The 25,282-nt window shown below is 39.9% G+C and overlaps 1 protein-coding gene across 9 annotated transcripts in view; it reads right to left on the reverse strand.

Moving 5' to 3' along the window:
- MRPS28 (mitochondrial ribosomal protein S28) overlaps positions 1-25,282 on the reverse strand; it is a 78,002-nt gene that overhangs the window by 46,041 nt on the left and 6,679 nt on the right. For all 9 annotated transcript variants that reach the window (XR_010470643.1, XR_010470642.1, XR_002408170.2 and 6 more), the window contains one exon: positions 14,656-14,837. Coding sequence is in view for 6 of the 9 variants with exons in the window: in XM_065053862.1 (XP_064909934.1) it covers positions 14,656-14,837 (182 nt within the window). In the remaining 3 variants the exon portion in view is untranslated. The remainder of the gene's footprint in view (positions 1-14,655; positions 14,838-25,282) is intronic.

Genomic DNA, 25,282 nt, shown 5'->3' on the forward strand with positions numbered 1-25,282 from the left:
TCGCAACTTCGACCCTGGGAACATTGCGGGCACAGACTCGGGTCAATAAGAAACACTGGCCGGCACAATGGGGCTGGCCTCAAACAGCGCTGTTGACAGACACCGGCACAAAGGCGCTGAATAGAGTCCCCCTCAGTTCTCACACAGAGCGAAGAATGAGTCAGTGTACTGCCGCTTTGGTGCTCTGTTTGTACAGTGTATACAGCTTTTGTCCCCCGCCACTGTTCCCAGCTCAATGGGGGCTAAAGAGCCGAGGAAGTGAAGGCGGAAGAATGGCTCTGCGCTCGCCCCGGCAGCCAGCGGCGGGTCCCCCGGCACAGGGCCCGCGGCCGCCGCTCGCCCGGCTCCCGCGTCCCACCACACCTCGGGAACAGGCCGCGCCGCTGCCAAAACAGCGGGGCCAGCCCAAGGAACGCGTTTTATCTCCTTACATGACAAAAACGCCATAATGTGCACCCCCACACCCCTTCCCTCCCACCACGACCCGATTCACGGCTGCAACTTTGACCAAGAAGAAAAAACAAGCATGGGATATGGAATTACAATGGCCCCATGTCCCTTCAAAAGGTACAGCAAAGACAGCAACAACATAGCCTCAGCATTTTAAATCCCCACTGCAAAGGAGCTGAGAAGAGTAACAAAAGACAACCATAGCTATACACCTATATTTCACCCAAAACATTCAGACTGTGCAAATAAAGGGCCAGGGAAAAATTCTCATATACATAATAATGCATATGCACCTGTCTATTAGTTACCTATCAGCAGAAAAAAAACCAACCACTTCATACAGGTTACTGCTGCTCTTCAAGTAATTATTTTTGTCAACTTCCCCTTAATGGAAAGCATACTTCTATCATTTACATCAGTATAACCATTTTTAAGAAACAAAAGTAGCCCTCTAGCACAGCGTCAAAACTGCTACCTTCACCTGCTTCATATAATAGAGTATAAAACAAAATACGCATACTTCATTCTAAGGCGTGAAGTCTCTGCTTGCAAAGACTTGGTATGATTAGCATAACGCTTCAGATAAAAGTGATGCAGCAACTGCTATTGAACTCATGCAGCCTCTACTATGGATAAAGTCACACAATTGCATTTTAAATTAAACAAATCCCTGGATTTCCATGAATGGAAACATTGTTAATTTTATCATTAATAGCCAAGATAGTATCAGCACAGTTTCTAGTGCTCTTTCAATTTAATCTTTTAAGCTCAGAATACTAGAATGTTGTTATTACACTAACCAGCTACAGAAGTAAGCAAGAAAGCCCCAAAATACTAAAAATTATGTGTCTAATGCCAGGAAAAAAAAAAAAGCCCGCAAATTGAAAGTTTCATTATGTGTGAGCTAGTCATAAAGATTTGGGGGGTAAAATACCATGGCATTCACTCTTGGCAAATGAGTTGTGAGCAAGTAACCTGAAAGATGCACTAAGACAATGACTTTTTTCTCAGATACTTTATTTCAAAATAGCACAAGAATATGTACGTTTCATGTTTACACATGGCCTTATTTAAATAAATCAGGGCTACCTACGTGACATATGACTGCACTTGAGTATACTGGCAATGAGTATGTAAAGTAGGAAATGTTTGTATGACTGCCAAGGTTCACCTGCCACTCTACTGAGGATCTGATCAATCACAGTCCTGAACAGACAGCTTTTAGTTCACCTTTCAACTGCTATTAGACCTATTACACACCCTGGCACAAGAATACTCATAGATAAAGGCTGATCAACAAGGCTGGAAGAATTAGCTTCTTTTTTCTTTTTTAAAAAAAAAGAAAGAACAGGAAATTCTCAGCAGAGACAGACCTTCAAATCCAAGTTTGCCTTATGATAAGAAAAGAAGAAAACAGAGAAATAAACTCCGCTCCACCCATTCCTTTAATGGGGTGATTCTAAATCACTGCAAAACTCTTTTTTGTTTTTTTTTGGGGTTTTTTTTTAAGCTTAAATCATTGCTCAACAAGTTAAACTGAGCCTAACTGACTCCAGTCATATATTATTCCTTTCCACTGGCTTACTATAACTTAAGTTCTAGCTAAATGCACCACTGACAGCCTAGGCTAACCAGGCGAAAGCTTAGAATACTCTTCCCACATCCTGCAGAAGCAAAGGAGTATTTCACAAACCTTAACGTTACAGCAACACATCGGTCACCGCGAGGCCCAGACGGGGACGCTGGATGTGCCGCCACCATCGCGGCTGCCCTGCGTCCCCCGGGCTGGCAGCTGGGGCGGCGTTGCCTCTGCCAAGCAGCGAATCTTGGGTCCCAGCTCTGTCTGGAGGAAGCAGAGCGTGTTTCGGTCCGTCTCCAGCAGTGCTGGCAAGCCAGCTGCCAAGAACAGTCTTGAAAGGCACTGGAGGGAGCAATATCTAGGATTGGGCGGTAAACAGACTGGTCTGGCACTGGGCACCAAAAGATGAGTGAGGGCAAGCAGGCACTACTTGAAAGATTAAAATGCTTTTAGGTAACTTCAGATGTATAACGTCATAGGAAAAGTACCACCTAAACTCCCTAAATGAAAGGAAGGATTGGCAATCGGTTTATAATTACCACTCAGATTAAGATCTCTACCTGAATACTTCAAGTTAATGAGTACAAATTGCAAATAAATCAAACTTGTAAGCTACTTACACTTTCTTACAATGTATGAAAAAGACCTAAAAAGTTCGATTGGGATTTCATTTTGCAGAGGATTATAGTTTTAATATTTTAATCTTTTAAATTAACACTCCATTACTTCCAGAAGATCTCAGAAGTGTTAAACATGTGCACTGTGTATTTCTATAAATACAAGCTTTATATAGGTTTATACCAACTGTGAAAGTGGTTCATAAGATCTCATTGCCTTTGGAAGACCTTGCTAACTTCTATGAAAATAAGGAACAAGAGGTTTCACAGAGAACAAGCAAGCAATCCTTCATTTCCTCTAATAAAATAAAAGAAAAATTGCTTAAGCCCTTTTCTTCTTACCCTACTAATGTGAAGTCACCAAACACCAATAAGTGACAGGCATTTTTCATTGTTTCCAACAGTTGTTTCCCTGCCTTCAGAACCGTATCTCAATTTCTCGGTTAAGTGGGTACGTACTCAAGCAGTGTGACGACATTATGTGCATTTTGACATGTGATCAGAGCCTGTCAAGTCTCAAAGCAGTTCATTTAAAATATAGCTTCAGTATTTTTCAGAATCATTCCTTCAGGATTTGGAGGACTGGAGGCGAGTTATTATTTCTCACCCAAGCTGTGTGGCTGGATTTTGAATTATTTAGATTAAAAAAAATAGACTGTTGTAAAAGGCTAAGACAGGAAAATAGAAAATTTGCCTCTCTTGACAGCTATTGCAAAAGGAAAAAGAGCTTTGCTTCTGTTAAAAAAAAAAGTGCTCTGTGACTGACTATCACCACACTTCATATTTCAGTGTCCACAAATCATGGCTACATTCAGCAAGTTCACAAAGCACCAGCCAGTTGCATCGCCGCCTGGCTGCTGTCATGCCTAAAATGCTGACAGAGCCATGGCAGAAGTGACCACACACACACACTCCAAAATCTATGAAGGCAAGTTTCAACAGCTACTCAATGCTCTTGGAAGAGTAACACTTTTTTTTTCCTTCTCAAAAATACAAGTAGTTACTTAACCCTGCATTTCTTCCAGCACAACAGCAACACTTGCCTAGGATTTTATATTTAATCTCGAAAATTTAAGAAAAATTAGGTAAGCACATAAAATAGCAAGGGCTGTGTTGTTAGATGCTCCTTACATACAACCTACATGTTGCTTTCGTTCTTCTATTGCCTCTGCTTCTTCCTTTAAAATATTTGATACGAAAACTATACTCAGTTTCTATTCCCATCCTAGTTCCACACAAGTGCACGTGAAAAAAAGAGGCAGCAAGGATTGCATTATTTTTGTTAGTGAACAGAAGTGAAAAGGAAATTACTCCTAAATAACAGACATGCAATAAAATCTTACTTTTTTGTCTCTAAACACTGTTTTTTCTTTTTATTCAGACTTGCTGAGCTGCCTAATAACAGCAAAGCAGCTGAATCCCCTACACAGCTCAGAAACACTCAGCCTTAAAAGGGTTACCTTGCTTTGTAGGAATTCACCTGCTTTTGTGCCCTGCTTGGATAACAGCATCTAAATAGGCTGGCAAAGCGTTAGAGAAAGCGTCAGGGGAAAAAAAAGCATCTGCCAGGGGTTTGGTGTGTAGGAGTAAGAATTAATTTCATCAGTCTTCTGGGCTTGTTACAAGTGGCAGTCGACACCCACTCTTCCCTCTGAGGAAGCACCCGCTGCACAGACAACTACCGCAATCACCATCACGGGACTAGATCATCCATGGCCAGCGCCTCCAGTCAGGCAGACTGATCTTCTGTCAGTTATCATCATACAATCACAGAACAGCAGAGGCTCAAAGACACCTCTGGAAACTGCCTGGTCCAACCCCCTGCTCAAAGCAGGGTCTCCCAGGACCATGTCCAGATGGCTTTTTAATATCTCCAGCCTCTACAGCCTCTCTGGGCAACCTGTCTCAGTACTCTGTCACCCTCAGAGTGAAAAAGTGTTTCCTGAAAACATTTTTTATTATGAGGGTGGCACTGGCACAGGCTGCCCAGGGAAGCTGCAGATGCTCCATTCCTGAAAGTGTTTAAGGCCAGACTGGACAGGGCTTTGAACAACCTGATCTAGTGGAAGGTATGTATCCCTGTCCATGGCAGAGGGATTGAAACTAGATGATCTTTAAGGTCACTTCCAATCCAAACCATTTCATGACATTCAGAAGGAACCTCCTGTGTTTCAGATTGTGGCCATTGCCTCTGGTCCTGTCGCTGGGCACCACTGGAAAGAGCCTTCCCTTCCAGTATTTACATACTTGATGAGATTCCCCCTGAGCCTTCCCTCCTCCAGGCAAACAGTCCCAGCTCTCTCAGCCTTTCTGGGAGAGATGCTCCGGTCTTACATCATCTTTGTGGCCCTTTGCTGGACTCTCTCCAGTATGTCTCTACTGTACTGAGGATCCCAGAACTGGACCCAGCACTCCCCACCAGTGCTGAAGAGAGGTAAAGGATCACCCAGCTCAGCCTGCTGGCCACACTCCTAATGCAGCCCAGGATACCTGTAGCCTTCTTTACATGTTCAACTTGGCATCCACCAGTTCTCCCAGGTCCTTTACTGCCAACCTGCCTTCCTGCTGGGTGGTCACAGAATGTACTGGTGCCTGGGGCTGCACCTCCCAAGGGGAAGGACATCACACTCCTCCTTGTTAAACTCCATGAGGTTCCTCTCAGCCCACTTCTCCAGCCTGTCAAAGTCCCTCTGGATGGCATCACAACCATCCTGTATGACTCTTCCTAGTTTTGTACTTTATGCAATCCTGCTGAGGGTACACCCTGCCCCATCACTAAGATCAGTAATGAAAACGTTACACAGAATGGGTTCCAGTATTGACCCTTGTTCACACTTCCCATTACTGGCCTCCAGCTTTACTAATCTTAATATTACACAGCAGACTAAGAAGAATTATCAGTGAACTAAATCTGCAGAACATCTCTAGTTTTGCTAATATTAACACCTTCATCACATCTTTCTGATATTTAGTGTCTTGGTTTTTGCAGTTATGCTATTACACAAGAAGCTCAATTGCCTTTTAAAAAAACTTGGTTTAACTAAAAATTCCTATTCTGCCAAGCTAAAAAAAAATATAGCGATGCGAACCCAAAGACTACAGAACCCAAAAAGAAATAAAACAAAAAATCAAAGCAACTTTAATATCATGACTTGTGGGAGGCTTGACTCATGCCTTCTGAAGAGCTCGAGGCTGATGCATTACCTGCAGAGTGCTTCCCTAGCTGTGCTAATTCCCTTCTCAGACTCGTTTACTGAAACTACTCCAGAGGGGAGAATAATTACCACTCCATGGTTATACGATAGCATTCATTTCCCTGAGTAAGATCTATGTTATAAGAAGACTTATAATTCACATTTGGTCCAAACCATCATTAATTCAGTTTCTCAACCTAGAAACTAAATAGCTTCTGTCTTTGGGCAAGTCTATACTTCTCAATAGATTGCCATGCAGAGCCCACAAGCCAGTTCAGACCAAGCTGGCTCCCAAACTGAAACCCAAGGCCACATCAGCTCAGCTCTGCAGCTCAACTCATTGTGCTAAGAAGAGGGTTTAGCTCAGCTACACCCAACCTAATAAAAGCAGTTACACTGCTTCAGTAACCCGGACTGCTTTTATCACCTAGCCCTCTCCTCTGTCACAGGAACAGGTTATGCTGATCAGACTTTAAGCCAGAAACATCGGCACCTTGCTCTGTCCTGCAGTTCAGTAAAGTGCAGCCCCCTGTACCCCAAAACAAAGTAGCAGATGCCTGGATAACTGGCATGTCCCTACCTCATCCACTGTCAGTGAAACATGCTGGGGAGCATCAGGGTTTTCAATAAAAATGATAATCTTCTGTACCTGGAATGGCTGAGATTCTGAGAGACTTTTTAATTGAGGTAATTAATTATACTTGACTAGAAATATTTAAGTGAGAGAGGTTCTCCTCGCATGCAAACCACAAAGCTTTCTCCAAAGCATGGGGGGAAAAAAATGAATTTCCAAATATGCTGCATACAGAGATTGAAGTCATTTATTCTCATCAATTTCAAAATGAAATACTAGAAACAACTTTAATTCTTCTGCCAAGTCATGAGTTTATAACTCTAGCTTCTACGGTTCTTGACATCCAATACCTCAATTAGGGGAGAGTTAACCTACCTCATCTTCTGCAGACAACACTCAAGCCCTTTCAACACCATAATAAGCTTCCCAAGCCTTTTTTTTTTTTTCCTATCGTGTATGTGTGCACGTCCACTATGAGAAAAAGTGTGGTTTAATGAGTATTTACAGACTCTGACACTGCCAAAAAAGCTCCAGGCCACCTATGGACTGCTTTGTTCTCCCAAGATGTTTTATATAGCATATTCCATCTCCCATTTATCACGATGCCAGGAGAAGACAGAGCTGGCACAAAATTTTCACCAGTAAATGCTACTAGTTTTGTGGGTTTTTCTTTCTCCAAAGGCCACTCAATCTCATAACTCTCTGCTACTTTAAAGTAATGGCAGAAGTGAAAACAAAGATGAAAAAGTGATTTGCAGGCTCTCATGCACTGCTGTGGCCATAATCCTAGGTCTATGCTGCATAGTCCGTACCAAATGCTGCCCAGGGTGCCTCATTAATATGGATTAATTGTACTTTCGATAAACAACACCTGTCCCATGGTATTATTGCATTTACTAAAATCTAAATTATCTGTGATGGAAAATTTACAGTATAGTCCAAAAAACTGTTTACAGACTTTGGGCTCCAGGAACTCTGGAAGTACAGTCTTGTGTATTACAGAACCACACAAAGCCAACAGCTCCATTTGTGGTTAAAAATAACCACTGAAGAATGATGTACAGTGGGTGGCAAAAACAATCACAATTGTAAAGTAACCAAGCAAATAATAAGCTCTGTCCATAGGGGATAAAAATGCTATAATTTCCAAAATGCACGCTGCTATAAATAAGTTAGAGGTTATTTGCTGAAGTACACAGATTAGGTTTGCAATGACACAGCTATTCTGCATGCCCGTTTTTAAAAAAGAGAGCTGAAATTGTCTGACAGCAGACAGGGTGGCACCGCGGGCTTTGTTTGGGCTGGGAGCAATGGCGAATTGCGCTATATGGGAGCTTTGTAGAAAGGGAGTTCATGCCACCGCCTTGAATTTAGCCCTCTTCAATATAAACAATAAGGCTTCCTTTTAAGTTGCAATGGTGGTATGTGGGAACAGGACAACAAGATCAGTCCTGCTTACCATTTCTCCCTGGAATTTGGGCAAAGTTTGAGACCAAAGGCTGACCAGAATGCCAAAACAAGTTTGCTGATGACTAGTGCAAACCAACTTGGTCCTTGGAGAATTTCAACATGACATTCTGGTAATTTTAATCACAGAAAGAGACTCGTTTTCACAGTGCGGAGACCGGCTGTCTGATGATGTTTCCTATAAAAGATAGAAACTGGAAGAGATTCAGGAAAGCACGTGTGTGCACTTTGTTTGATACTTCAGCAAATTTGAGCAGGTCATACTCATTCAAAAATTCAAAACTAAGATGGACTAAGTTCATCTTTCAAAATGCAGACAAATTTTTCCGTTCAATAAATAGGTGCTTACCTGACAGGGAGGACAACTTGGGAGTTAAAGAGGGTGAGGAAGGAGCAAGGAAGTATGAAGATGACTTTGATTTCAGATAGCTGTTTAGTATTACCAACGTATTAGTCAGCAACATGGCACTGATGGACTTAAACCATTTGAAGTTATAGGTACAAAGGAAATCACTGTCATATAAACAGGCAAGAAATACTTTCCAAACAAAAGAAAAAAAAAAATATAGAGCTGATGACAAAAGAAATTTGTGAAAGGCCAAGTAAGTGCTCGTGCTGACTAAATAAGATTGGGGTAATAGCTATTTTAGTAAGTTGTGCAATTTCTGATTTAATTATGTATAAATGAGCAAAAATTATTTATAAAACTTTCCAAAAGCATTACTAGAAGGAACATATACTGCTGCAATACAACCACCTCTAAAATACAGAGACTGCTTAAAAACATAACAAAACTGCAAATTTTAATGGTTCAGTGGGAAAATATAGGTAAAAAGGTGAACAACAGTATGCAGGCTAAAGATGCTCACTTGTATAATACTGAACAGATATAGTAATATTAAACTGTAATTCATTTAAAGGTAGCTACATTAAACTTATATTTGAAATATATATTAGCGATCAGTATTGTAAGAAATAATAGAGAGAACAAGCCTGGAAGGGGTACAAATAGTTAACAACAGAGCACATGAACAAGGCAATGTCAGCAAAAGATGAAGGAAGAAAGATAATGTATTCCCTGTATGAGACTGGTTACACATTTTCTTCACCTTCTTAAAAGAGGTTTTCTACAGTGTGGTTACTACCAGAACGACTTGTGAGAAAAAGACAGATCTGTTGGGAATGAAAATGACAACAGAAGAAGGGAAGCAGAGAGGGAAGAAACCACTGATTTAATCTGGTGAGCTATCAGCAACAATTTGAACACATAAATAGAATGAGAAAAATCTGCTATTACAGTTACTGTGTTCATTTTCCTCACTTAACAAAATCATGAGTTAAAAAAATTTTCCTCAGCAGAGCTTGAGCCTTTGCTAAGCAAGAACTACACCACGGAAATAAAATGAAAGAGTTAGAAATGTTATGTCCTTAACATCGTCTCTCTACACCTTTCCATAGTAACCCTGCATCATTACAGAATCACAGAACAGTTTGGGTTGGAAGGGACCTTCAGAGGTCATCTAGTCCAACCTCCTGCAACGACCAGGGACATCTTCAACTAGATCAGGTTGCTCAGAGCCCCATCCAGCCTGGCCCTGAATGTCTCCAGGGATGGGGCATCTACCACTTCTCTGGGCAACCTGGGCCAGTGTTTCACCACCTTCAGTGTAAAAAATTTCTTCCTCACATCTAGCCTGAATTTCCCCTCCTTTAGTTTAAAACCATTACACCTTGTCCTGTTGTAACAGGCCCTGCTAAAAAGTCTGTCCCTATCTTTCTCATAGGCCCCTTTTAAGTACTGAAAGGCTGCAATAAGGTCTCTCTGGAGCCTTCTACAGACTGAACAACCCCAACTCTCTCAGCCTGTCCTCAAAGCAGAACTGTTCCAGCCCTCTGATCACCTTGGTGGCCTCCTCTGCCCTTCTCCAGCAGGTCCATGTCTTTCCTGTGCTGAGGGCTCCAGAGCTGGACACAGGGCTCCAGGTGGGGTCTCACCAGAGCAGAGCAGAGGGGCAGAATCACCTCCCTCAACCTGCTGGCCATGCTCCTTTGGATGCAGATTGGCCTTCTGGGCTGCAAGTGCACATTGCTGGCTCATGTCCAGCTTCCCTTCCACCAGTACCCCCAAGTCCTTCTCCTCAGGGCTGCTCTCAACCCCTTCATCCCCCAGCCTGTACCAATACTGGGACCTGCCCCAACCCAGGTGCAGGACCCTGCACTTGGCCTTGCTGAACCTCATGAGATTCACATGGGCCCACTTCTTGAGCTTGTTCAGGACACTGTGGATGACATATCATCCCTCAGGTGTGTCAACTGCACCACTCAGTGTGGTGTCATCTGTGAAGTTGCTGAGGGTGTACTCAATCCCTCTGTCTATGTCTATTACATACACAACAGTCAGGGGAACGAGGGCTCAGCAAGCAAAGAGTAAATTTACCACACACTGGTCAAGTATCTCTGCCGCACACCAAGAGCAAGGCAGCTTACCCGAGGTAGCTCACTCAGTGCTTTGTGTGAGGTAGCTCATTCTTGCTGAAAGATGCACTAATTGTTCAAGAAGCATATTCACATGTCATCAAAATTAAATAATTAACTCCAAACTCGCCCTCCAGCTTAACACACAGTAACCGCGTGTAATACACAAACTGGAAGCAAACCAAATGGTGTCTTACTGAAATCTTCCCCCTCACAGAGCATCTCTCTCTGTTTTTTTCTTCACTTCTGTTTTTTTCAGAAATTGATTTTTTTTAATCTTACAAGATCTTTTAAATAGTTTCACTTATCGCTATTAACGTAAATATAAGACAGTCTTGACAAAATGTATGTGCTAGAAAACAGCCTTATTCACATCACCTAGTCTAAAAAGATAGATTATTTTTTAATTTGATTCCATTCTGTCCTTATCTACAAAATATTTTTAAAAATAGAACAAAAGAAGAAGAATTTAAAACGTTTCCCAAATCAAATTCACCCTGGCAACCATTCAAACAGTGTAAATATTTAGACACAATTTACAGAGACAGCATTAGGTAATGTTTTATGATGCTCATTAAGCTGTCATGTTCAAAATCACAACCAGCATCAAATGATTTCTACTATTCAAGTTTGGCAAATATGCCCTGTATAAAAGGTGTCAAGTAAAATCGCCACAGGATATACTGGAAATCCCTGCACCAGCTGCATACTCAAACATAAAGGAAATGTCTTTCTGATCCTACAGCCTGATAACACTGGAGTTGCTGGAGGGCTACAGCAGTCTTTGAAAATAAAGCTTCATTACACTGGCACGGAGAGGTGCTGTTTAATCCTCTTTGGAAGCTGGTCCCGCAATCCTACATTTTAGAAAATTACTAACAGCCATTGTGCTTTTGATGGGAATTGGTCATTAACGGTACAGGTGCAGACCATGCAGCCGCAGTGTCAGCACAACCCCTTCCCACATTTTCTGGTTCTTAGGAATTCTATCTGATAGTGGCGAGAGCAGGTTGTAACAGCACCTTTTTGCCATGGATTAAGTTGTTGCTCATGTGGAGATGTAAGACAGTCCCTTTCCTCTTCAGCACTCCATTTCCTCTGCGTGTTAAAACAAAGAAAAACATGCCACTTTCTTCTATAGCTGAAAAGCTACTTTACCCTTACTTTCCTACAGACCCTTTCTCTTTTGTATAAAGTTGGGATGCTTTACAGAATTGCTGTATGTTTTTGCCATAAAACACAAATTTAATACAGCATTTAAGTCAGAGTGTATCAAGAAATATGTTTTTAGTAATTACAGCATAAATTAAACAAGTACAGTGCATATTAAATAAGACCTTGAAATCACAAGGGTAAGAAATACTTCTGTCACATTAAATAAATCCCAAATAGCAAAGTGCTGTTGATATTTATAACCAAACACATCCATGCCTGACCCCAGTGAGATTTTAACAACAATATCTTTGGTCTTTAACTAAACCGGTGCATGCTTCCAATCTCGATATCATCAATGCTGATAATTTAATACATTTTTTGCAATCCTATGAAACAGCTTTCCCAAAGAGGATAGGAAAAAGGAAAGCGATCAGCAAAAAAAAGCCCAAAAGAAAATAGCTAGCAGGTTATTCAGATGCTTATTAAATTTAAATTTTGTATCATTACTGTTCTAAGATTTCTTTTAGTTAATAGCTTCTGGTGTTTTGTTTTAGTTTGTTTTCTTGTTTGGTTGGGTTTTTTGTTGTTGTTTGTTTAATTGTTGTTGGGTTTTTGTGGGTTTGGTTTGTTTTTTGTTTTGTGGTTTTGGTTTTTTGTTTTTTTTAAGGTTGACATTTGCTTAAGAAGAAATGTATTTATGCAGCTACTTCAAATTTTCCAAGCAAGGGATACCTTTTTTGTAGTTGCTCTTTTACCCAAGACAATCTTGAGGGTGGCATCCTTTCTTATGGCCACCTGGTGGTAGCACTATGGGGTCTTTCACTAGGACATCCCAGGAAATCACAACTGTTAGGATCAGGACTGAGGAGTTTAAGAGAACAACAAGCTTTACAGACAAGAACCTCTTGTAGGATTTTTGTTTCTTTTCAAGTAACTTCTAGCACAAGGTTACCTGTTCCCCAAACTCAGGAGGAAGCACGCAAGCAAACATGGCACAAGGTAAATGGGGCTGCACTGGAAGCAAGGAAAAACTTCTTTACTTTGGGGGTGCCAGAGCACTGGAACAGGCTGCCCAGAGAGGTTGTGGAGTCTCCTTCTCTGGAAGCATTAAAGACCTGTCTGGACTCATTCCTGTGCGATCTAATCCAGGTGAACCTGCTTTATGAGGTGGTTTGGACTAGATGATCTCCAGAGGTCCCTTCCAACCCCAACCATTTTGTGATTCTGTGAGAGCACGGAGCCTTGTTATGAACCATGCAAGGAGGCAGCTGAGAGCTACAGGTCAGAATGAGACCAACAAAGACAGTGTCACCGTAGACATGTGCTATGGGCTGATTGATAAGGAAGAGGGAATGGAAGAAGCCTCATTCAAACAACCAAAAGCCACCTCATGACCGCAGGCCTTCATTCCCACAGGAGACTTCAAATGTCCTGATGTCTGCTCAAGCAGAAAGATGGAGGGGCAGCAAGCAATCCAGAGCATGCCCAGGTGGCATTTTTTTTGCCAGAGTTGGCAGACAGCCCAACAAGGGCAGGTCTTCTACTGGACATGTTACTCATGGGCAAGAAAGAACTGTCTGGGAATGTGGTAGCTGATGGCAGCCTCGGCTGCAGTGACCATCAATGACAGAGCTTAAATGCTGAAGGAAAGTGCTAAAGGCAACTGGCAGAAGAGAGATCTGGGCTTAGGGACAGTGGACTTTGGTTTATTCAGGGCAGACAAGAAGCTGTCCTGACATGAAAAGGTGCCCAGAAGAGGCCTTTGATCTGTAAGGACAAACACCTTGATGCTCTGGAAGCGTCTTCCCCAACATGCATAAGTCAAGCAGGCCTGGCAGAAGGCTCAGCTGAACAGGAAGCTTCGATCCAAACTCTACCACCAACACAAAATGAACAGTTACTGCTTGAGATCAACATAGAAACACTCTTCAAGCGTGCAAGAACGGAACTGGGAAAGGCAAAGCTCCTCTCAGTTTAGAAGAACCAAGAGATAAAGAGAGTAACAAGGGCTTTACCACTACAGCAGCAGCAAAAGACTATGAAAAATCTTTGCCTGCTGCCAAATGTGATGGACACAAAGGACTCTGTTCATCCTGGGCCATCAATCACGTTTGCTTTGATGTCAAAAAAAGGAAGCTGAGTATACAAGTGCTCTGATAAAATGCTATCACAAACTTGCACAAAGATTTGTGATTATTTCTGTTAAATCTTTTTAATCCACTACTTCGGAACTGTTTATTACAGGAATCATATTTAATGTTTTAGACACAGTAATCTTGTAGATTAACAAAGATGCTCCTCATCTCAAAAGGAAAAAAGACAGAAAAGAGGTGGACTAAAACATTCTGATGTTATGAATTCAAAAACATGGTGTTTTGCCTACATATTAAAAACAAAGTGTTAAACCAACCTGGAGACACATTAAATAGACAAGGTATCTTTGAATAATACATAAACATAAGGTGCTAAAAGCAGTTTAGAAAGCTTATAAACACAATTTCTACTAGAATTCAATAATTCCTTATCTCTTAGCTATAACTACTGCATTCCCCACCACAGTTGTCCTAGTTCAGGACACACAATGAAACTTGCCACCAAAAGCTACATAAAATAATCTTCTACAATATGGAATATTTGACCACATCAGCACTGATCATCTGTTACAAACAGTATTATCACAAATAAGATGTAAACTCCCCAGTACATCACCTCGCATACATATATATTTGGCATAGATAGTTCCTGCCTAAGGAGGCTTACAATTTACATGGGACTGAAGTCTCACATTCGCAAAATTCCCAAGTATTTCAATAAATAGTGCTTGTTTTAACAACTCGGATGATAACCATTTTCCCTTTCCTCAGGGACAAAACACCCAGTAACCCCCATAAGATGGAATAACATAAGACAGCAATAATGCAAACTTGCAAAGGAATCTCCATTCAAGACAATGACATCTGAGCCACGCAGACCTGTTTGTGATCATACTTTCATTCTGCACAATATGTTAACTTCTATAGTTTAAACCACAAAATTCATATGAACTATCCAAGCTCAGCCCAGAAGATGGTCAAGTCGCATTAGACATGCATTTCCATATGTCGTTCACATATGTTAATTGCTCACCGTAAGTTTATTACTTACTTTCCATCTACTTCTGGTCTTTTGCACACACAGTGAAACTTGGCACCAAAATCTATATAAAGATCATCCTCTACAATGTGGAAGATTCGACCAACGACAATTTTATCTTTTGCAGGTCCCATCTGAATTAAAGGAGAGCGTCTCAACATGGATGCAAAGGATTCCGATTTTTCTGAAGGAACCTACAGATGAAGGAAAAAACATTTCACAAAACATACTATATGACAGAGGAATTAAACTTCTAACATACAAACAGGCTTTATTCAATACATTACAAGTAAATATTTCATGAGTCCAGCACGTTTTATTAAGACTTGTAAGGAGGCATCTGGTACGTCTCTCCAACGTGAAACATTTTACACGTTAAAGGTAAAACTTTCATTAATTAAGTCACACTAAAACATAACACTTTGCATGTCCTGAAAACATCTGCCAATTAGGCAAGGTAAGCTGGTTGCTTAGGTAAGTCGACTTTAAAATGCATTCCCAGTATTAGTAGATACTCCTGAAAAGAACATCTGTCATCTCTTCGTTATCTCAAAACAGAACTAGCACCTTGCAGATATTCGTGCAACTATTTAATAATGAGTAATACTTAAATATTTATTTTAAAGAACAAAACCATTTTGCCAAAGCAGCGAAAGTAGAAAGCATGACAGGACTGATCTAACACATAAAAAAACCAAGCCATCACTTCCCTCATTTTTCAATCTATAATATCCAAGTAAATATTTTAATTCAGTTCCTAAATAAACAAAATGCTGGTTTCTTCTCACAGAGCTTTGGGAAAATGGAAGAACATAAATCTTCCTGCTCTTCCTCATGGACACATCTCTGTTCTGTGATCTGACAAAGCCAACTATCACAGGCTTTCCATCATATGCTAGGTGAAAATACCCAGCTATATCAAAGAAAGACTCATTCTCACATATACTTTCCCTGATATACTAAATCTGACCACTTTTTAAGATTACCACCTTTGAAACAGTGTTAGTAAGAAAGCCTTCTTGCCAGTAATGAATGAAAGGGGAGATGCATTTTGTCAGCAATATGTACCAGATATCTGAAAGTGAATCTAAGGTAATAATTTTAGAGATGGATAAACAGATTCCAAAAGAGAGAGCTTATTAATTTTCCCCCACATTTAGCAGTAATTAAAGAATATAACAATTACTTCATGTAAGATCTAAGACTATTTTCAAGCCAGCAGAAAAACTAAACGGAATAATCAAATAACTAAAAGTTTAGAGATCTTCTTTAGAGGCTTCAACACCACTTTCCCATTGACTACTTCAAATGGATGCTGAAAATCCATCTATATTTTTTCTGAGGAAAGAATAATGCCATCATTTTCCACTTGTACATTCGGAAACTTTCATTCTTGGAGAAGTCAAAACAAGAAAGAGTTTTGAATTCCAGCTCTGCTGGAAGGCACGAACAGCACGGGCTGTTCTGACATGACACAACCTCAGGAACTACAAGCCAGAGATCTGACACCTGGTAAATTTGCTGCTTCAGAAATGGGAACTGTTAAATGCGGCATCCCAAGGACAAGGGCTGAACAAAGAGCAACCTGCACACACGTGCACACACACGCACCACACACCCCCCGAAAGAAAGTGGCTGGTGATGGTAAACCACAAACAGAGCAGTAGGATTTTATACAGGAAAGCTCATATCAGATAAGGTTTCAAACAGGATTGTTTGAATTTCACAATGCAGTCTAAATTTAAATACATGAAAATTACTTGTAGAGGATGGATTTGTAAGTACTCCAAGAATAAACGCAAAATAGTGGAAGCAATAACAGGAAGTATTTAAATGAGATTTACGATATGAATTGAGGGGGCAGCAGCAATCTAGATGCAACTTTATTTCAATGTATAAGCCATGGGCTAAAAGCAAACATTTCAAAATTAACATCCCTTCAAAATTACTCCATCTGGGCAAGAGATTACAAATCAATCCACATATTGAAGTGCCAAAACCTGTTTGAAGGGAAACTGAGGTACAAATAGTGCAAAATTCAGTGGTCTTCCACTGACTTTCTCACTATGAACTCGCTAGTTTGCAGAACCACCCAACCACCAGGACACAGGTCTGTAAGAGCTGAAACCAACCCAGCTGGCACTGCCATGTCTCAGCCTGCAGTCCCTCCCAGACAGAACTCCTGTCCCCTTATGCCACCATTGAAACTCATCCCAACCTGGAACAAGCTTGTTTCAGGGCTGCAACAAACAGAACCTGTTTACTTTCTTGTTAGAACAGTTTGTTGTTGGTCTAGTTTCCAAACGAGATCAGAGAACCAAGTGAGCATCAGGATGAACAAATGAGGGTGTGACAATGCCCACAGACAAGGGCAAAGACAAGAACATGGCAGCAATACATACACTCAGGATGATAAGGACTGTCATTGTTTCATCCCATTTCAGTTATCCTTCACAGCAAGGCAAACTAATGAGAAAATTGGTCTAGTGGAAAAAAACAAAAAAGTACTCCCCAGCTAAGTTCAGGTTTCAGGTAAAAAGCATCTATGTTTTCATATTTCAACAAGATGCAAGGAGGTCCACCTATGGTTTGCATTAATTTGATGAATGCTACTGGAACCAAGACACTAGATGACCCATTCCCAACAAACAAACTGCCTTATCTTATATGTAAATCATCTGAAAATAGCCCAAACTAGCACAGAGGATCAAGAGAACTTCTGAGTTTGGTATGAAGATTTTCCTAAATCATCTAGAAAGATGGCATTAATAATGGCCATTGAACACACTGAGCTTCTTTTAAGCAATAATGCAATTCACAGTAAATTCCTTCATCTCTTGGCAATTACACTCAATTAACGGCATTCACCGCATTCTGTCGCCTTGATACGATGGCACAGACAGCAGGCTCTCTACACTGAAAAAACTTGCTGCTTGCGAAATTTTTATCTCCACATCATGAGGATGGGTACAACACCATCCTATGGATTTCCTGATCTTATCACCTAAAAATGGTCCATTCTAGTTAATAACATCTCCCTCCTTTATCTCCCTGGCAGGAAAAAATACAGATACAAAATTCTCTCACATGCAAACTTGCCTGTTAAATAATGTCTGCACACCACAGACAAGTGTTACCTTCACACACTGACAGATGTGCTCATTCCTTACTAGAACAGGGATTAAACTCACTAAGATACAGATGCTAATGTCCAAACAAATCCTTGATCATTCTTCAGTACGTACAGTTTTCCAAGAAGCCACCAGGAATCAGTTTGTATTCTACCACAGGTCTGCAAGTCTTCTGCATTCTCCTTTCTGCTTCCTGGAGAGGAAGTTCTCAAAAGCATAAATATTTAATTTATGTTTACAAGAATACTCAAGGGACTCAACTGCTTACTGCCACCAAGGATTCTTCTGTGGACAGACTAGAAACAGTGAGTTCTCAGGAGAGGAGTTCTCATTAAAATGTAATTTATCTCAAGCATTTAAAGAGATTTAATGACATTTCAAGTACTTTCCGCCACAATTTCCAAATCTCCTCAACTGGATTCCACAGAGTAGCACTACAGAAAAAAAAAAAACAAGACATGAGATAGCAGGGCAACATACTTCATGAAGCACTCTACTTTTCTGATTCTTAAGGAGTATTGGCCACGTAGCTGCAACAGAAAATGCATCGATAACATGTCAAGTTACAAAAATTTGAGAATATTACAAAATTCAGAATCACAAAGGGCACATTCTCTTCAAGTACCTGAAGTATGAAGCCTTTTCCCCTTCCTTCTTCTTAAATGCCTAACCTGTTTAATTGTTCCCTCTAATTTCTAGGTTTTAAAGTTTTTCACAAGTATCTGGATGTCTTACTTTCTGTGAGCATAGTTCAATAAAAAACAGTAGCTCTTCCAATAACAGAATACTCTGCAAGATGATATATATTAACCAGAGAGTGGAAAAAATCACAGATTTAAACCCCAGTAAGATCCAAACAAAAAAAAAAAAAAGTAACTCTGATGGAGGAATAGAACACAGGACAATATTTCTAGAGCAAAGCCTATGACTATACAAGCAGGGTGGTCTGATCCCACCCACTGAGCAATATGTCTTTAAAACCCCAGCTACATGTTGTATGTTCACTTGCAACGGCAAGTAGTGTGCATGTGGGAATGAGAGAGGTATGGATGAAACACAAATAAGTGAGATGGGAGATGGGTAAATCTGGCTGCTGCAGTTAAGGGGTGAATGACAAACTAATAACAAGCAGCATGCAAAGAACACAAACCTCCAAATATATCAAATTTGTTTTCCTCAGCACTGTCATCCACAGCAGGAAAGATTTTCCTGTCCCAAGTCAGTTACACAAAAGAAAGACAAGGGAAAACTGATTTGCAATAACAAGTTAGTACAATGCCACAATCACTAAAGGCCCAGTGACTTGGAGATACTCAAAACTTGCCTGAAAAAGGCCCTGAGCAAGCTGAATCAAGTTTGTCCCGCTTGGAGCAAGGATGACCTCCTAAGACCACTTTCAACATCTATCATTTTATTTAGAAAAAACAGGAAACTGGAAGCCTGCTGTAAGAATATTAAACGAAAACTCAATACATTACGCCACTGTCTGACCAAGTATATATCAAAAATGGACCTCTTTCAATCAGCAACCTAAAAAGGTTTTGCTACCTGCCAGCCTCCCAAACCTTAATTTCCATACCTTGTCACTACTAAAAGTGTGCACTGTTGTTCAGATGTAAACTTAAATCCCAGAAATTTCCTAACAGTTGTTGTAGGCATTACTAGGGTAACAGGTCATAGTGATTCACACAGTGCATATACTAAATTCCTCTCTAGCGTACTTCTACTATTTTTTACTCAAATTAATGCAACAAGATCTATTTCAGTCAAAACTTCCTTGTGCAGAAGAATATGATCTTCAAAGCAACAGGACCAACTTGGACAACATACCGCAAAACCTAACATCCTAACAGCCTTCCATGCAGAAACAGCACAACGAGCATCGCCAGCTCCAGAGTTCTCCTAAATTTGTCAAAAAAACAAGCATCAAGCTTTGCTTCCATCACCACAGTTTCCTTGTACATTTCAGTTCTTCTAAGAAAGGAGAGTGAAGACCCAGGAGGAGCACTGAGAGGGCTGATGTATGACTACACTGACTGAAATTCCAACATACAAGCAGCTCAAAGTAATTTCTCTGGGTGCTGCCTTCTTTTTACACATTAAACTCTTTGGTCTAATGTCGGTGACTATTGAGAAGTTCAACAGATTTTATTCTGGTCTCGGAATGTAATCACTTAAATTTCAGGCCTTGTGCCTTTAACCCATGTCAAGCAGAGACACAGAACTCTGTCTCCTCTTGACCAAATAAGTTCAAGTACTTTGAACACCTTCACAACTTTGTGCCTAGCAGCAATCAGTGATTCTAGAGCTTTCTCAAAGCAAAGACTCTTCTTCCTGTGCTAGTAGGAAAGAAAAGCTTAGGAAAAAAAAATAAATTTAAAAGAGCTCTGACATTAACATATATTACTTATTGACTCTACAATAGTATCAACCTCTGGGAAGCACCTAATTGAGATTTCTTAAAAAATAACCCTTGCATCTTCAGGCTGGTTCCACTGCACAGCTGTTGTCTAACACAGCAGCGTTCCCACTGAACCCCCAGGGCCCCCCAAACCTCCTGCAGCCACAGACTTTGTGTCACCTCTCCTGAAGTGGTTTTGCCCTGGGCAAAGTGCCCCCTGCTGCCCGTCTTGGGTCTCTGCCATTCCTGTCTCTACCCAAAAGGACAAGCTGACACAGAATTGTTCTTCTTCTGCCTTCTATTTTTTTAAATACTGTCCCACAGTTTACATACATCCATCAGGAATTGTCTCATTATACAGCACTAACTACAGTATTATGTACCCTACTCCTTTGCAGAAGGCTTGAGCCTACCATCATTTTTTCAGACAATGTACAGCTCTGCAGGCCAAAGATTCACCTACTTCTTTATTATCAACAGATAAGTAAACAACAAATAGAAGCAAAATCTGATAAATACTTGTATGTGTCATATACGGTACATGACTTGCTTATATCAAACAACTGAAGTTCACGCTGTTTTCCAACATATCCAATTTACAACTCAAACTGGGCAACTACAAAGACAAGAAAGACCTCTTCGGTTTCCTTTAAACAAGAGACTTTTCCATGTTGTTCTACACAAACAGGTAAAAGTAAAGAACTAACAGAAACTTCTTGCTAACAAAGAGTTTTGAAAATTAACTACTGTATAAAGCTAAAACAAGATTTGTGTTATTTAATAAAACTACTTAAGGAAAATAGTCCAAAGAAGGGGGATCCGTGATTCAAAGCAGAAATAAAAGCAGTGATTTAGGGAAAAATCCAAGATTAATGACCACAAAGTCACAAAGGACAGCTCTGAAAGCAGTCAAGGGGAAAACTGGAAGGTTCCCTGCTAGATTCATTCTTATGAATCACTTCCTATGCAAAGATTGTTACAAGGCCAAATTTCTGTAAAGACAGCACTTGCACACCAGCTGACACTATGATGACCTGAATTCTTTAAGGGAATTATTTTAGCTCTAAAAATCCTAATATATTCTAATATTAATTATTTAATATCTAGAGTCCAGTAGAAGAAATATCAGTATAACTAAAAATTCCAGCAGAATACCATATTCATTAATTTCTGCCCACATCCAAGTAATTATTTGAATTGCACCCTCAATGGCAGCAAACCCCAAATTACATGTGTTTGGAACAAACATAAATAGTGTCTGTAGTCATCGTTTTAAAGGCAAGTTTTGAAGAAAGCAAGAGAGGGGACAAGAAAACAGAACCACTTTTTAATAGAATATGGTACTACAAACCCAGTTTTCAAGAATAGCAGAGTGAGCAAAAAGGTTTTCTCCAAGACTAAAATTTAGAGGGAATAAACTCAGATTTTATGATCAGAAAAAGCAAAGGAAAACAGCACTTTTTGCTTTGAAGAGGATGAGGGAAACTGACTGCTATGTTTTCATTCTTAGCTTTATTAAAACTTTATTAACTTTCAAAAACCTTGCATACTTAGGGTTTTAATTGGCCAGAGTTGTTTCCCCATCACAACCTTAAAACTACAAGCACCCCCAGAGAACTGCCAGAAAGCAAAGCACATTTCTGCTGTTTCAACCAAAAGAGGAACATATATCCGTTCTCCTCAGCACAGTGAAGAAATGTGGTTTAAGAAAGCAAAACAAACAAACATCTTCAGCCAAAAAGGCTGGAGTAAAAATCTGAAACTAAGTACTTAAGCATCACTTTGTGAGAAGCAGTTACTAAGTGTTTTGGCAAAGCATAATTTAAATTTCACTGCAGATATTAGGATTTTCGGTGACTAACTCACTGTGCAAGCCTAATAGTATTTTGTAAAGACCTCTTCAATAAAACCCTAACACCTTTTTTTCTTTTAATACTGCAGGATTAGGCTTTAAGGAGGATAGATATGTAAGCCAAGGTATCTCCATACTCACTCCTAACCTAAAGGAGAATTGTGACTCATTAAGAAGAGGCTACCACACAAAAATATCTACAAAGCTATTCTGAAATGCATGTAATGCAGAAACAACTGATTTTCCCTGAAGAATATCTTCATTTTGTCCAAGTCACAGTTCCTATTTACCAAGCTTTCTCATCCCAAAAAGAATAAATATCAAAAGGACTGAACTTCATCTTTACTAAGAATAGGTCTATTCATATTTTGTAGAATTAGCCAAAGGGAAACAAACATGGTTAAAGGAAGTTAGAAGTGTAATAGTTGTCACACTTGGCAAAGAGCACTGGAAGATTTTGCTTGGATACAAATGCAATTTTTAAGTCAACTTCACATATTTAAATAACTTTTTTTTTTTTTAAGTGTTTTAAACTATATTTTGATTGGAGACTAGGAAAAGATTACACTTGTATTTTAAAAACAATGAAAGATTCATCATAGACTACTTGATATCAGTTTATGTTCATCAACATCTTTCTATCAAGCTCCGTATTTTGGTACTTATTGCAATGCTGACTGATGAATACAGTATATTCCAAACCTAATTTTATTTTTTGCATACAAAATAGCTTCTAATTAAAAGTATCTCTGCTTTGCAGAGAACATGCAATACAGTTGTATGTATATATTTGAATATATATTGTCTTCATAATAATGAACAATGTAATATTGTGAACTAAGCACATTTTTAAAAGAGATGCAAATAACAATTAGCTGAATTCAGGTAGCACTTAACCAGTAAAATACCATGGCGAAAACAACCTTTGTCTCTCATAATTACATTATTCAAGTAGGATCATGCAGATCTCAAACAAAACAATATCATAGTAATAGGATTGGTACACTGTGCATAATATTTAACAGGTTCTCCCAAATTGCACTTTCAATATCAAAACTTCTCAATTGTCTAGAAATCTCTTCACATCATCATTAAGGCTACCTGCAGCTTGTATCTATTTGAAGATGCGTATTTCTTAGACGCATCATCGAGATGCGGTATATGAACTGTTCTTCAAACTCATGAAAGAGCACAATTATTTAGAATAGTTTGTAAAATCTTGTATGTTACCCATGTCTTATTACATGCTCCTAAATCAAATGTACCAATACTGCTCATAAAACACGCGTATTTTTTTCCAATTAACAGACTAACTTTGTATGTCCTACAACAAATACTGCAGTATCATAGTAAATCCAAAGACAGGTGATTTATTTTTTTAGTCACTATGGTTATACCTACCCCTTATCAGAAGAGTCCAAAGGACACTGTATTTTGTTTGTATTTTGTTTGAGTCTGATTTTTTTTGGTATTTTTTGGTGACACACAATGAAAACTTAAAATTACACTTTTTCCTGTGACTTTACACGACTGTGTTCAGAAGGAATGGAATAAAATAACAGAGCACCTCTGGGAAGGAGAAGGATATCACAGCTGTATCAAGAAAATTAAGCATCTACAGCTGCTTCTAGACCCTTTTTTGAAGTTTCTTCATCAATCAATTGCTCATTTAAAATACCAGAAAGCAGAAAAATCATATTGCTAACACACTATAATGCTATTCAAACCACCCAGGCTTACCCAACAAATCTTATAAATGTACAGTCTGCTGCACTGATTGACTCAATACCAAATTCTCTGTGTTTGTAGTAAAATAAAGATTTTCCAGTTGTCTTCACATTTTGATTGGATACACGGTGCAGAAACTGCAAAACAAGACTTCCATAAAGAATTTCAAATGCAGCTTTGAAAATTTGCTGCTGGCTTGCCAGAAGGATCATTTACTGAACAACACTGAGCTAAGAATTTATTTCAGAACATTAAATAGTACATAATTTGGTCAAAATAAAGCTGGTTATTTTTCTTGAATTTAAATAACTTCTATATATAATTTAAAACATTAAGTATTTATATTTTTTCTTCAACAAAGCAAAAAATTAGAACACTGCAATGGTACCAATACAAGATTTTAAAAACCTGACACCTTCAGAGAGGTGGAAAAAGAACAGATGAAAGCAAAGAGGTGAAGACAACAGTACAGACAAAAGTTCATTGATGTTCTGCTCTAAGGAATAAAAAGAGAGCCAAGCCTCATGCAATTTCTTCATCAGTAACAGGGAACAAATTCAGATCACTTACAGCTACCTAAATATTTTTAGTACTCTATGTAATACATGGAAGAAGATGAAAAGAAACAGGAACCAAGAGATGATTCCTACAATGCCCTGAAACTGTATATCCATGCCTTTTCACTTTCCTCCCAGCTACCTCCAATTCACAGAATCACAGAATGGCTGAGGTTGGAAGGGACATCTGGAGATGATCTAGTCCAACCCACCTGGTAAAGCAGGGTCACCTAGAGCAGGTTGCACAGGAATGTGTCCAGGTGGGTCTTGGAATGTCTCAGAGAAGGAGACTCCACAACCTCTCTGGGCAGCCTGTTCCAGTGCTCTGGCACCCTCAAAGTAAAGATATTTCTCCCTGTGTTTAGAAGCAACCTCTTATGCTTCAGCCTGTGCCCCTTGCCCCTCATCCTATCGTTGGGCACCACTGAAAAGAATCTGGTCCCATCCTCTTGGTACCCACCCTTCAGATATTTATGAACATTGATGAGATCCCCTCTCAGCCTTCTCTTCTCTAGGCTGAACAGACTCGGCCCTCTCAGTGTCTCCTCAAAAGAAGCTCTAGACCCTGCATCATCTTTGTAGCCCACCACTGGACTCCCTCCAGTAATTCCTTGCCCTTCTTAGACTGGGGAGCCCAGAACTGGACACAGTACTCCAGTACAATTCAACACATTCCTTCTCTGTGCCTGCACCAGTTCCTTAATGGGCTGGGATCAGCTCCCTCAGCAGGAAGGTTCCCCCCTCTGTGCCTGCTGCTGGCCACCCCGAGGGGCCCACCAACATCCGCTCACCAAAACCCACAACCTGCACAGCACCCAAAGGGCACAGCTCTCCAGTGTCATTCTGAACAGAAATCACCCAGTCTCTGCATCAAGGAAGTGGGTGAACCTACCACATGGATTACATGAAAAAGAAAATCATACCAGATGAGCATACACAGTCCTAAGAACAGCCCACAGTGTTTCGAGCC

Source organism: Columba livia, chromosome 2 (genome assembly GCF_036013475.1).
Source record: "Columba livia isolate bColLiv1 breed racing homer chromosome 2, bColLiv1.pat.W.v2, whole genome shotgun sequence".
NCBI lineage: Eukaryota > Metazoa > Chordata > Aves > Columbiformes > Columbidae > Columba > Columba livia.